This window comes from Tursiops truncatus, chromosome 12, assembly GCF_011762595.2.
Source record: "Tursiops truncatus isolate mTurTru1 chromosome 12, mTurTru1.mat.Y, whole genome shotgun sequence".
Classification (NCBI taxonomy): Eukaryota; Metazoa; Chordata; class Mammalia; order Artiodactyla; family Delphinidae; genus Tursiops; species Tursiops truncatus.
The window spans coordinates 55207365-55220056 of record NC_047045.1 but is presented as its reverse complement, the minus strand read 5'-3'; the positions used below and the strand labels follow the sequence as shown (position 1 = coordinate 55220056).

General features: G+C 37.5%; 1 protein-coding gene across 1 annotated transcript in view; it reads left to right on the top strand.

Annotated features, from left to right (window-relative positions):
- THEMIS (thymocyte selection associated) overlaps positions 1-12692 on the top strand; it is a 162516-nt gene that overhangs the window by 133787 nt on the left and 16037 nt on the right. The window contains exon 5 of the mRNA XM_019951938.3: positions 9493-9646. Coding sequence (XP_019807497.1) covers positions 9493-9646 — 154 coding nt within the window. The remainder of the gene's footprint in view (positions 1-9492; positions 9647-12692) is intronic.

Here is a 12692-nt window from a genome sequence, read left to right as displayed (position 1 = left end):
TAACGTCCTATGATTGAGGAATGCCAGGTTGCAACTGTGAGCTTGATAAAGGAGGAAAAGATTTTGGAACGTCATCTATGGATGCCTCACAAGGAACTGAAGCAGAGATCCTCAGATTACTGAGCAACACTGAGGACCCGATGTCACCAGGCAACATGAACTTACGTCAGAGACAAATAGGAAAATTATAAGACTTTTTTTTTAAACCAGCAATGAGCTACCTCTTTGTGAGTGAGAGAACAGAAAGTGACTATTAGGGATTGGCAAAGAGTGGAATGGAAAATGAGAATCTCACAACCACAGTGAGAAAACTATTAACATGTGGGTTCTAAGGACCCCTTAGTCCTTAGTCTAAGGACCCCTCAGTCCTTGCCTTAGTGAGGCAAGGAGGAGGCTAATAGAGTGAAGTGACTTGAAGACTGAGCGGAAAGAACAGGGCTAACTAAGCAAGTGTGAGCACAGAAGAGAGTGCTAGAACTCAAGATCTTGATGATGGAGAAATTCTGAGGAACAATGAAGTCCAAGTTCTGACTGTACTTACAAGAGGTTAAAAAAGAGTAGAAAATAAAGTTCCACAGAGGTGTGAGCATGAAAGTCCTCTGACGTCATGCTGGCAGAGGGATGGCAAAGAGCAGGACAGGAGCCGAAGAGGGCATTGTGAGCAAAGTGGGAGAGGATCCTGGAGATGATGGAAGGGTCATGCCAGGATTGTGTAGAAATTTAGAGAAGTCGTTGGATGGTGGTGCCAGACAATGCTTTATAAAGGGGTTGGGGAGTAGGGTGTGTGAGTAGAAAGAGGTCAGAAAGGCAGCCTTCATGGGAAAGGGTTTCAAAGGAATGTTGCCAGGCTTGAGGTGAGGAGGTGGGAAGCAGCCTTCAAGGACTACATCCTATGTTGGTCTCTTGTTCACGATAGCAGGGGATTTTTACATTTTAGCAACACTTTGATGGCAAGAATGCCATTTAACATTTCATATAATGCAAATAGCTGAAGAAATAGTAAATTGTACTCAACAAAATTGTTGCTAGCTCAAATAATAGTATAGCAATGCTTTAAATCAGGTTGCCAGGATGGATGCCTTTCAAAGACTCATGTGAAAGTCTGTGTTCTAACACCCAGAAGGTTAAAAAGATTTCAAATGTAATTTTTAAGAAATGAATTTAGAATTCTTTTTATAGATACAGAACTATTATATGGTACACTGCAGTTCCCATCTGCCATCTGCAGCAAGCATTGCTCTGCTGGACATTTTTCAAATGCTATTCATATGTCTACTGATTCAAAACTAATTTCACCAAAAACTAATCTAAACAAAAAAAGTGTGTCACATAATTTATGTTGCTGGAATTTCTGTTCTCCAATTCAAATTAAGATTAATTTTCCTGCCCTTTGGCCACAAATTACCCTTACAGAGTCTAAGAGTTAAGATTTTCCAATTAAGATAGGAGCCATGAAAGTTATAAATAATAACCATGTGAATTAATACTTTTAAAATTTTCAGGAAGGCAAAATAAAGAAAAAGAAGAAAATTTATTTATACACAAAGAGCTATTCCAGTGTTCATAACAGCAATGCTATAAGTAAGGCAACCTTGGTATTTTGTAGGGGATGCACTTGTCACAGCAGCTCTAAAATAGCAAACGTTTTTGCACACTTGTCCATTATCTAATGAGGCAAACATCTTTGAGGGCAGCCAGACTTCTCATTTATTTCCTTAAGAATAACAAATGTATAGGTTAGCTGTCTCTTCTGACCTTATTTTAAAATAAAGATATGTTGGTTAAGCATTTACCTCAAGTGTCCATTTCATCTTTGGCTAAGTTCATAGAATATTAGAGTGGCAAGAAGTAGATTGAATTGAGCTTTACAGAACAGTGTAAAGAGGTTCTCTGCCCTGAGAGTCTGGAGGAAAATTCTTAAATTTCTTTCAATCAAGGTGTGTGATTATATTGAGTTCTTCTTGCATTTGAAGCTAGGATTTGATTTTTCCCAAGGCAGTGGCCAAATCAACATCACATCAGGATGGTGGGACTTCTAGATGTCAAATTGTCTAGTTGCCAGTTTTCAGCAAAGAGAGAACGGTGCAACTGAAATATGTGAGTAGTTATAATATCTTCCTTTAGTACATAATATGTTCTGGAAACAGGTCTTTGAAAGTAGGCTTAAAGGTTTAAAGTAGGCTTAATAGTAAATGAAGGGCTTCTTTCCCAGAAAACATCGTATAATCTGTGATGTATGATGTATGATGGGTGATAAGATCTCTAATCACAGTTCCAAAAGGGATAGTCTTCTTTGGATCTGGTCCCAGCAAGTCCATCAGGAAGAGGAGGTCCTTGAAGGGCAGAGATGGAAGATTCTCATCTCTTATCAGGGCAACTAGGGAAGCAGATACAGGCATCTTTCTTTTCCGTGGACCAATTGTCTCTTCTCTGACCCAAAGGAAAGGGCAATGCAAATAGAAAACCCCAACTCTTTTAAATGTCTGAGCTTCTGATGATACATGCAGCAGGCTGGAAAAAGGGGGCTTGGTCCCACCTGGTAATCACAATTAGGTGCAAGAGCATCTAAGTGTCAAGCCACATGCATGCACCTGGGACTGTTGCTGAGGCCCCCAGTCAGTCGCCAGCTCAGAGCCTGGCCAGTGTGATCCCAACGGAAGAAGAAGGTGTGCGTGGTTGAGGGGGGAAGAGCCCTGGCTGAGGAGCGTAAGTGATGCCAGCAAAGGGTCTCACCCAGGAAGACCACAGCCTGAAGCTCTGGGAATGGGAAAGGTGGAGATGGGCTTCTGATGGGCTGAAGAAATGAGGCCTGCCTACTACAGGCCTGGGCAACCCCCATGCCCTCCCACCCACTGCCCGCAAACAACCTAAGGCTGGAAGGGACAGGAACGGTGTCAAAGGTGGCTTGTCTTTGGAATTGGGCGGAAGAAGCTCAAAAGCAGTCTCTTTCAGTTGGTATGAAGAATGTTTTGTTTGCAGAAAAGACAGTTAATTTGTATACATGGATAATTGTGTGAAACCTCAGATTACTGTCTGAAAGAGAGGACTATTTATATGGATTGATCCATTTTAGATTACTTGCAGTTTATAGTCTTGCTTGTTTAAATATTTTCCTCAGGAAAAAAACCCAAACATTTGTCTCCATTTAATTGAATCTGTATAGTGCACAATGAGAATTTATTACTTTTTCTAAACCACTTGATAACCTTCTAAATTATTTATGGTGATTCAACCATATAACGAACAAAAGAGAAAACACATGCAAACGCACACATGCGTGCACACACACACACACACACACACACACACACATTAGAAAGACTATATAGAGGATTACATGTTCTCCCGGAATGATAATTTGATTGTGCACAGCAAACCTGTATTTCTTGTGGTTGGATTTTGATCCTTTATTTTAATGTATAGGCTCTGAATTATTGTTACTATTGTTTTTGTCTTAAGTAGAATTTAATTCTGAGGAAGAAAGTTCATGAGAAATTTTTTCCTGAATATCATTTGAAATTTATTCTCAGCTATCCCTTGAGTTCACTACTCTGAAATGAAAAAGTACAGGCAGTGGAAAGGAGCAGTTGTTTATATAAGCAGAGAAGGAGGTCACTTTTTTTAGTCTGTTAGGAGAGTGATTGATTTTTTGTAAAGTAAAAGGTAAAGTACATTATCTGGGATACTTCATGTTGTTTTAAATGAGGATGATGTTTAGTCCCTGGGCCAAGACAGTCCCTATATGGCTTTCTAAGTTTGAAAAGCAAACCTTATTTGCCCTTGGGGAGAAAAGACACAAAGTGAATGTAATCATGAACTGGGAATCTCAATAAATTGTTTGGAAAAGGGTAATTTTTACCCAACAACATGGCCTGAGGTATGAGATGAAAGATAGATTTGAAAAAATCTTTCAATGTTTTTCATAGACATCTGGGTTGACTTTTTTGGGGCAGTGTTTATTTGTTCCTTTCTTTGTACATGAGGAAAATATCCAGTACCTTGTAATTGGATCATTGCTTTCAGCAGGAACACTAAAAGCCGTACTCAAACTCCAAGCCAAGAATAACATGAAAAATAATTTAATAGTCATTTTATATTAGCAGACAGGATGTTAATGACTCATTTCTAATGACAAGTTAAATGGAAATTACACAAAATGAACAGGATCTATTTTTCAAGTACTATAGAGTGGTCACAAAGGTCCGAGGCCTGCCAATTCAAATTTATCTGTGTTCCTCTCTATTCTTTGCACACATCTTATTTTTCTCATTTTTCTATGGACTTGATCTTCAGGTTGAAAGCTTGACATCACTGCAGCAATGCCTGACAGAGGGTTTTATTGCTTCTATTATTATCAGGCCACAATCTCATGCCTCAGGAATATGTGTATACACTCTGTTCTTAAGTTCTCACTTTCCCTGGCATCACCATTATTTGATTTATAGTTTCCATAGATAGTGACCAGTCTAACTTGAATCAGACATATGTATGGGATGTTACATAACCATAGTGTTTGCAATGATTGCAGCAATGAGTTCATTTAAAAGCATGGAATTTGTAATGTGTTTTTTTAATGGATAAAAGAAGATAAAAATGTGTGTGCCTTTCGACTATATAATAAGTTTTACTGTTAGGAGTGAGTGGCTATCACTCCTAACATGTGAACATGTGACTATGTATTGGTCATTGATAAGCTGGCCTCTTTTTCTTTAAAAGTCATAAAAATTAAGTCTGTATATTATTCATGCATTTCTTCATTCATTTAATATATAGCTATTTAATATTTACTATATTTAAATGCTGAAATAAGGACTAAGAATGGTGAATAGGAAAGACATAGTCTTTATTTTCAGTGGATTTCTATTTTAATCAGAAGATAGACACTGAACATTAAACCAGGTATTATTTAATTGCATTTGTGAAAATTGCTGAGGAGAAACTTGTAGGAGCCCCGGACTTAGTAAAATTAAGGAAGAAGAGTTAGTGAACAATGTTCTAGGCAAATGAAATAGCTGAGCCACAAGACAGGAGGGGAGAGGGGTGTGATTGTAGAGCTAAAGGACATTAGAATTGGAGTCCAGAGTGCTTGTCATGGCATACAAACCCCTGCCTCATCCCATTTCATACATCTCTCCCCACCCACCCCTGGAATCATAAACATATACAGTAGATGGTAAATTAAGCCACGTGATTGTTGGGATTACCTAGGGGTGGTAAAAAGAAAGCTGGGTCAGTAACAAAACCTTGAGATACTTTTACAGTCAATGTTTAGGTAAAGGAGGTTGAACCAGCAAAAAAGACTAAGAATGATTGGTCAGAAGCCAAGCATAGGGAGGTGACTAGACACAGCATACACTGCTGATGGGAAAAAGGTAAAGTCTGACAGATTACAGACCAGACTTAAGTTTTAGAACTAGGATGGGTGCTATGTAGAGAAAAAAAGGAAAAGATTCTAGAACACTAGTGGATCTGAGGTCCTAATGAGATCCAAGTATAGTCTTGGTGAGAGCACTCTAGGAAGTGAGAGCATTCGCTGTAGTAGAGAGAGAGAGACACTCTACTTGAGGACAGGAGATTAGGTGAGAGAGGAGGACATTTAGTGATTTTGAAAGTGGAAAATGTTCAGGTTATGTCAGGTTTCAGACTTGACTCTGGGCGTGAAAGGCTAAGGTAGAGAAATGAAAAGTTCATTTGTAATAAGGAGATCCAGTCAAGGTGTTGAATGGAATGTTTGTGTAGATGTGAACATCATTCAGGATCATGGGGCTAGAAGAGAAAACAATAATCCAGTCTTTTTATGAAGGATGAATTGTGACTAGAGATTAGTAGGTAAATGATACCAACAATAAAGGAGATAGTGCATAGCTAGATGGCAAGAATGTCAAAGCAGCAGGGATTTTTTGAAAGGAGTTAAGGATGCAATGGACAGCACTAGGTGCCAGAGTATCATCAGCCTGAGGGTATCTAGGGTGTTGAGGAATAAGCAGCCATCTTCATTTGCTACAGAAGTGCTGTCCTCAATGGAGAGTGGAATTTTAGTCAAGGTTGGAAGGTAGAGGAAATGTTCTGAAAGAAAGTTAAGTATGCGGTGAAATTTCCAAAGGCACAGTGGAAGAATCTGAGAGATAGGAGAGAAGAGAAGAGAGGGAGAGAGAGATGGGGGCAGAGTGGGAGATGGGGTGGGGCGGGGAACTGGTGCTCAGTGGAGAGCAATTGGCAGTAAAAAATGGAGCATTATGGGAATTTTATTGTAGCAGAAAATCAATACCTGGAGATGGTTTGAAGACTCAGGGACCTGGAGGGAAGGGCTAAGGAAATAAGGATTAGAAAACGTGTCAGGGTTAGTAGCTTAAGAGATGACTGCTTCACTGGGGCCTGGGAACAGGAGCTTGGCTGTAATAACTAAAGCAAAGAAGAGCCTGGAAAGCCTGACAGAGCTTCACTAGAGGAGACCAAAATGTGGGGACTACCTCTAGCAAAGTGGGATTTTTAATTGTTGAAATGCTAATAGGCTAATATTAGCATTAAATGCTAATATTATAAAATGTCCAACCTCATGGAAGCAACCTAAGTGTCCATTGACAGATGAATGGATAAAGAAGATGTGGCACATATATACAATGGAATATTACTCTGCCATGAAAAGAAACGAAATTGAGTTATTTGTAGTGAGGTGGATGGGCCTAGAGTCTGTCATACAGAGTGAAGTAAGTCAGAAAGAGAAAAACAAATACCATATGCTAACACATATATATGGAATCTAAAACCAAAAATGGTTCTGAAGACCCTAGGTGCAGGACAGGAATAAAGACACAGGCATAGAGAATGGAGATGAGGACACGGGGAGGGGGAAGAGTAAGCTGGGACAAAGTGAGAGAGTGGCATGGACATATATACACTACCAAATGTAAAATAGCTAGTGGGAAGCAGCCACATAGCACAGGGAGATCAGTTCGGTCCTTTGTGTCCACCTAGAGGGGTGGGATAGGGAGGGTGGGAGGGAGACACAAGAGGGAGGAGATATGGGGATATATGTATATGTATAGCTGATTCACTTTGTTATAAAGCAGAAACTAACACACCATTGTAAAGCAATTTTACTCCAATAAACATGTTAAAAAGAAAAAAAAAAAAAAGGAGAGAAAAAAAATAAAATAAAATGTCCAACCTGCCAGAGGTTTGCACCAAGAAGCACCAGGCCTTTGCAATACTTGATCCATTCTGACCAAGAGTTCATTTTCTCTCCTCAACCTTTCATGTTAAGCTTTCAGGTTTAACAATTTTATTTAAATTCTGCGTTTCTTCTCTGAAGTCTGGGATATACTATAAATTACATAATTTGCATGAACTTTTTCTAACATTTCAATTCCTCACTTAATATCATTCAATTCCTCACTTAATATCATCAATTGAATTTGGTATGAAAAAGCAGGAAGCTACATTCCTTCTTTAATCTAGTTTATTGCTCAGTATTGAGAAACTATGATTTAATACTCATCTAATAACTTGAAATAATAATACTTTTTCCAAAGTATCTAATTCAAACTCAGGAAAAGTATTTTTTTTCAAAGCTATGTGGTAGTACATGCTTGACAATAAATTTAAAAATTCATATCAAGTGATGGACTTAGCTTTCTGTGGGCTGTGGATGAGTCAAATGTAAACAAGTGTAGTGGGTTAGTTCTAGTTAATATCAACATTCAAACTGATCTTTTGAGTTGTCCCTGGTAGTACCATCAGGATTCCATCTTTTGTCATTTAAGAAGGAATTTGAGAATTATCTACAAATGACTTACCACACTCTTAATTCTCTGCTTAAACAGTTTAAGAAATTGTAGTTGAACAATTTAGAGACTAAGTTATATTTATATTTATATTCTCACAATACTCCTAGTATCTGGGATACTATATATAAATGATTGTTGGATGTGCCAGTTATCTATCACCACGCAATGCTGCATACTCACCAGAAAAACTTAGAGGCACCCAGTAAAAAACACATTTTTCATGAGGCTCTGGGGTTCAGCTGACCTGAATTAGTTTTAGCTGATCTGGGTTGGGTTTGCCCAAATACCTGAGTCTCTTCTGGCTGTTGGTTGTCTTAGCTTGGATGACTAGGGTAACATGATTCTGTTTTCTGTCCTGCTCAACCTCCAGAAGACTAGTCTAGGCATGTTCTCATGGCACAGGGGAAGGGCAAGAATGAGCAAAACCAATTATGCAAGCATCTTTCAACTCTCTGTGTCACATGTGTCAATATTCCGTTGGTCCAGAAAAAGTCACATGAACAAGTCAAAAGTCACAGTAGGAGGGTACTGCAAGATTACACAGAAAGGACATGTATACAGAGAGAAGTGAAGAATTGGGGCCATGGATGCAACTGGTCCACCACATTGAATGAATAAATGAACAAATGGATCACAGAGTGATGGGAAGAGCACTGGACTAAGGGATGGGAGACATATCCCTGAGGCGTGGCACTGTTCATTCTGTTAATTTGGGTAAATTGTTTAATCATTCTGGACCCTAATTTCCTTATTGGCTCTTTCCAAGCTTTAAAAGCCTTTGATTCAAGCTTTTAATGAATATTTAATGAATTTAATGCTGTACACAGTCTATAAGAGAAACTTAAGGAAAGTTGTTCATTATGCTATCCTTCAGTGAACCAAAATGGCTAGTGTGGATGGCCAAAATTCACTGGCTACTTTTGACTCTATGAATCTGAATATTTTGTAATCAGATTCAAACTGAAAAACTTCTATTCTGAATTTCGCTATGAAGCAATGTGCTGAAAGTTCAATTTCCTTTTTACGTCTTTAGTGTTTGCTCCTATATGATGATTCTTTTGAAGAATACAATATGTCAGTACTACATCAAACACTATGACATTTCTTATATGTGAGATGTGTTTTAGAGTCCATTGATGTTTTGCCTTAATAATTCATTGTTAGGATGAATTATCATTCTAAAATTGACTAGAGGAGCTTTATCAAATTTGGATAACGCTGGTAAAATTGTGGGTTATTTTAAAGTAAATATTATGATTAGTTTTATAATATAAAAGGTACAGATAATACAAAATGAATCCTGTTCATTATATAATAAATAATTATGTAATATGTAATGAAATGCTGGATTACTAAACTATAAGAATAAAAACTGAGTGAAAAAGTTGTAAATAAAAATATTTTATAAGCTCCACAAGAAGAAAGTAATATACACAAATGGTCTCTGAAGATGATATTCTATGTCTGAGATGACTTCTTACTTTAGTCACTAAGATTGCCTAAAAAATTCAACACCTAGATTACCAAAATAGGTTGATGAAGATATAATCTGTAACTCACTCTGACATATAGAATGTTCTGTTTCAGATATACAGAAATAACTTGCCACATGATAAATGTTTATCCTTGTCCTACCTCTGGGAAACATTTAGTTTGGACTGATAATTTACTTGTGAAATCAATCACCCGGCCTATGTCATTTCAGAGTCTCCATGTAGACAGATCCAAGAAACTGCACTCAAGTCAAGCTGGCCTGGATTCCAAAGTACCAGTTGGTTGTCAAAATGATTTGGCTGATCTGGAGAAAGATAAGAGAAAGACTGGGAAAACTGCAGTAGCAGGCACCAGTGCAAGCACAGGTCTGTTAAGCCACATGATATTGGTTTTAACTGCCTTTATGACAGATGCACAATGTACAGCTTCTTACTGCCATTTTATTTGGACTATGTGACTTAGTCAAAGTGATGGACCTGACCTGCGAATCTCACTGAAATTTAGTTTTAAGTGAAGCATAGTATCAAGCACTCATATTGATGATAGGTCTGTTCATTGTTTGCTGTTATTAGATTTTTCTTCTCATTTATGGTTTTCATGGCCAAGGAAGTGTTCTATTTTAATATTGCTTTTATTATCATGACAATAATATGTGTAAATGTTTGCTGAAATTAACAAGAAGGTTTAATGGCTTGAGAAGAGGTCAAAATAATTGAGATGCTTTTAATTTTAAAAGTGTCAGATGAGTGACCTAATGCAGACCTGAATTATAATAGTTTAGTTTATAGAGATGGCGATCTGATATTTTTCATCTCTACTAAAAGCAAAACAAGAGAAAATGGACTTGTGGAGAAGTTGATATCATTCAATTAAGCTACCCAGACTAACTTCCATATTGTGGAAATCTTGGATGAGTTAGCACGGGAAATGAGAATTTTCTTTCTTGGCAATATTTTAAACACACCAAAGAAGCTCAATATCATTATACTTTATCTTTAAAACTTCACATTTCATTTGTAGATAAGTTGAAACTGTAATTATTCTTAAGCATATGATTTTTTCTTTTCCCCTCCTTATTTGATTTTGTAGCCAGCACTCTTTTTTCCTCCCAGGGCATGTAAAAGTTAAAATACTACATATAAAGTCTCTGAAGTGTTTCTGCTGAAACTGTACAATTTGGGTTCTTTCATGTAGTTAACTTACTGGCTTCTGACACTCCTATAAAAATATCCCATAGAGCTTTTCTTATTACCTTTTCATTGACTCTTTCTGAATGATAAAAATGAAATTCTGTAAAGGGCTTTGAAAACCATGCACATTGCAATTCCTCCAAATTTCAAATACTAACCAAGTGTGACTATACAAGAAACAGCTACTGCAGTGAAAATTACTGCACTGTGTTGAGTCTCAGGCTATTATTAATTCATTGGAAACTATTTTTTCCTTAAGATTATGGATCCTAAAAGGTACCAGATAATACAATTGCTGAGATCAAAGTTTTTGTTTCAATCATAGAAAAACTTATTATCTGATCTTCCCCTGTGTGTGCATCTTCCTGGGATGCTATGTGACAGCCCCAAGTTTGTGCTCTGAATGAATAGTGCAGAGTATGTTACAGACCAGGGCAGAAACTGCTTTGAACCTATTGCCTATTAGTGATGGTTTAAGAAAAAAAGAGCACCTGAAATTAAAGTGATGGTTCTACTAACCATCACTTAGTAGTGATGGTTAGTAGTAAGACTTACTAACTTTACTCAAGAGAGTAAAGTGAAATCTCCTTTCTTACATTAATTTCAACATGTATTTATTTAAAAATTACCTAGTATGTGGATCTGGGCAATATTTTCACTTGCTTTCCCATTTGAAATTACAATAAATTATAGAGTCTATCTTCATTATGAGTTATAATTGAATGACAATTCCATACATAAAAATACAAAAGTAAAGCAGAAATATAATTCTTCAAAACTCATTTTTTTCTTGTGGAATATTATATATTTTCTTCATTAAAAAAACGCTCTTTTGATCTGTACTTCACATTTACTGTCCTTGGAATGGATAGCTCATCTGTGAATATTCATCAACCACCTTGGAGTTCAGGATAAGCAAATCATACTCTTTCTGAGCTTTCTCCTCTTTTTAAATTTGAGACATAAGTCAGTCATTTCCTAAATTCTCTTTGGATGAAAATGGCAGTTTTAGAGGCTCTGTGGCGTATCACAGAGAAAACAAAGCAGAACAAAACAAAAAAACCGTATTAAGACAGGGGAGCTGCATCTCCAGTTTTGCTCCTTCTAGACACCCAGACCTTATTCTTTCAGTTAGATGAAGTGGAACCATTTCAGATATGTATCTAATAATTATACTAAAGGGAAGTCTTCATTTTGAAATTCACCGTAGACAACTAGAAGATTCGCTGTAAATGGCTGAACACATGTTATCTAATGAGAGTTTGCTCTGTTGAAGCCAGGAGCACAGGAAACTCTACCTCAGGATTGGTGCTGTCAGTCCCAGCTCCTCTTCAGTTAAGAAGCTGGTGAAAATGCTTCACCAGATCTCATGGGTGACCTTCCTCTCTGGGTCCCTGATTCACTCTGGTTGCTCAACAGGCCCATGTCTTATTTGGGGAACATTGTTATTAAGTCTGCACGTTGTTTTGTCCATAAATTACTAAAAGAACAGTTCTTTAAAAGTAGGATGATTAAGTGGTTAACTTTTGGAGTCTGAACTTAAGACTGCTGGGTTTAAACCTTGGCTCCCTTACTCGCCAGCTGTGTACCATGTCTCTATCTCCTTATTTGTAAACTTGGGTTAGTAATAGCGCTACACCATAGGCTATTTTGACAACTACATTAGATAAAATAGGTTAAAGTTAGTATAGTACATAATAAACTCCAGTTGAATCATAGCTATGCTAATTAACTTCTGCATATTTATGAGTTGATGGCCAAGGAAAAATGTGCTTCCTGACAGTATATTTTGCAAAGTGCTGGCTGTGACCACCTGATGTGGCTCTTGCAGTCTCTGAGTTTCTGTCTGTACTTTTTTCTTTTGAGAACTGTATCCTCTTGGGAATTTCATGGCCTCTATGAATTCTATGGATATGGGAAGTGATTAGAACTCTTTTGGAGATGAGTCACTGAGTCCTCTGAGTCTAAGAAACAATACTATTGTGCAGAGACATGGAAGCCCTGAGCCTCCCTAATGGACCCCTTCCCCTCCTTAACTCAGCTGCGGTAGCTCAGGAAGAGCACAGAGCTTCCCTGTTTAATCAGTGACAGTGCTGTTGTTGGTAGATGACGTGTTAAGTGCAAATGTTTGTTTTAAGCTGTTTGTTTTATGTCCAGTTCCCAGGATGAACTTGCAAGTGGAAAGTTTATTGAGAAGTACTCTCAGGAACAACACATAAGG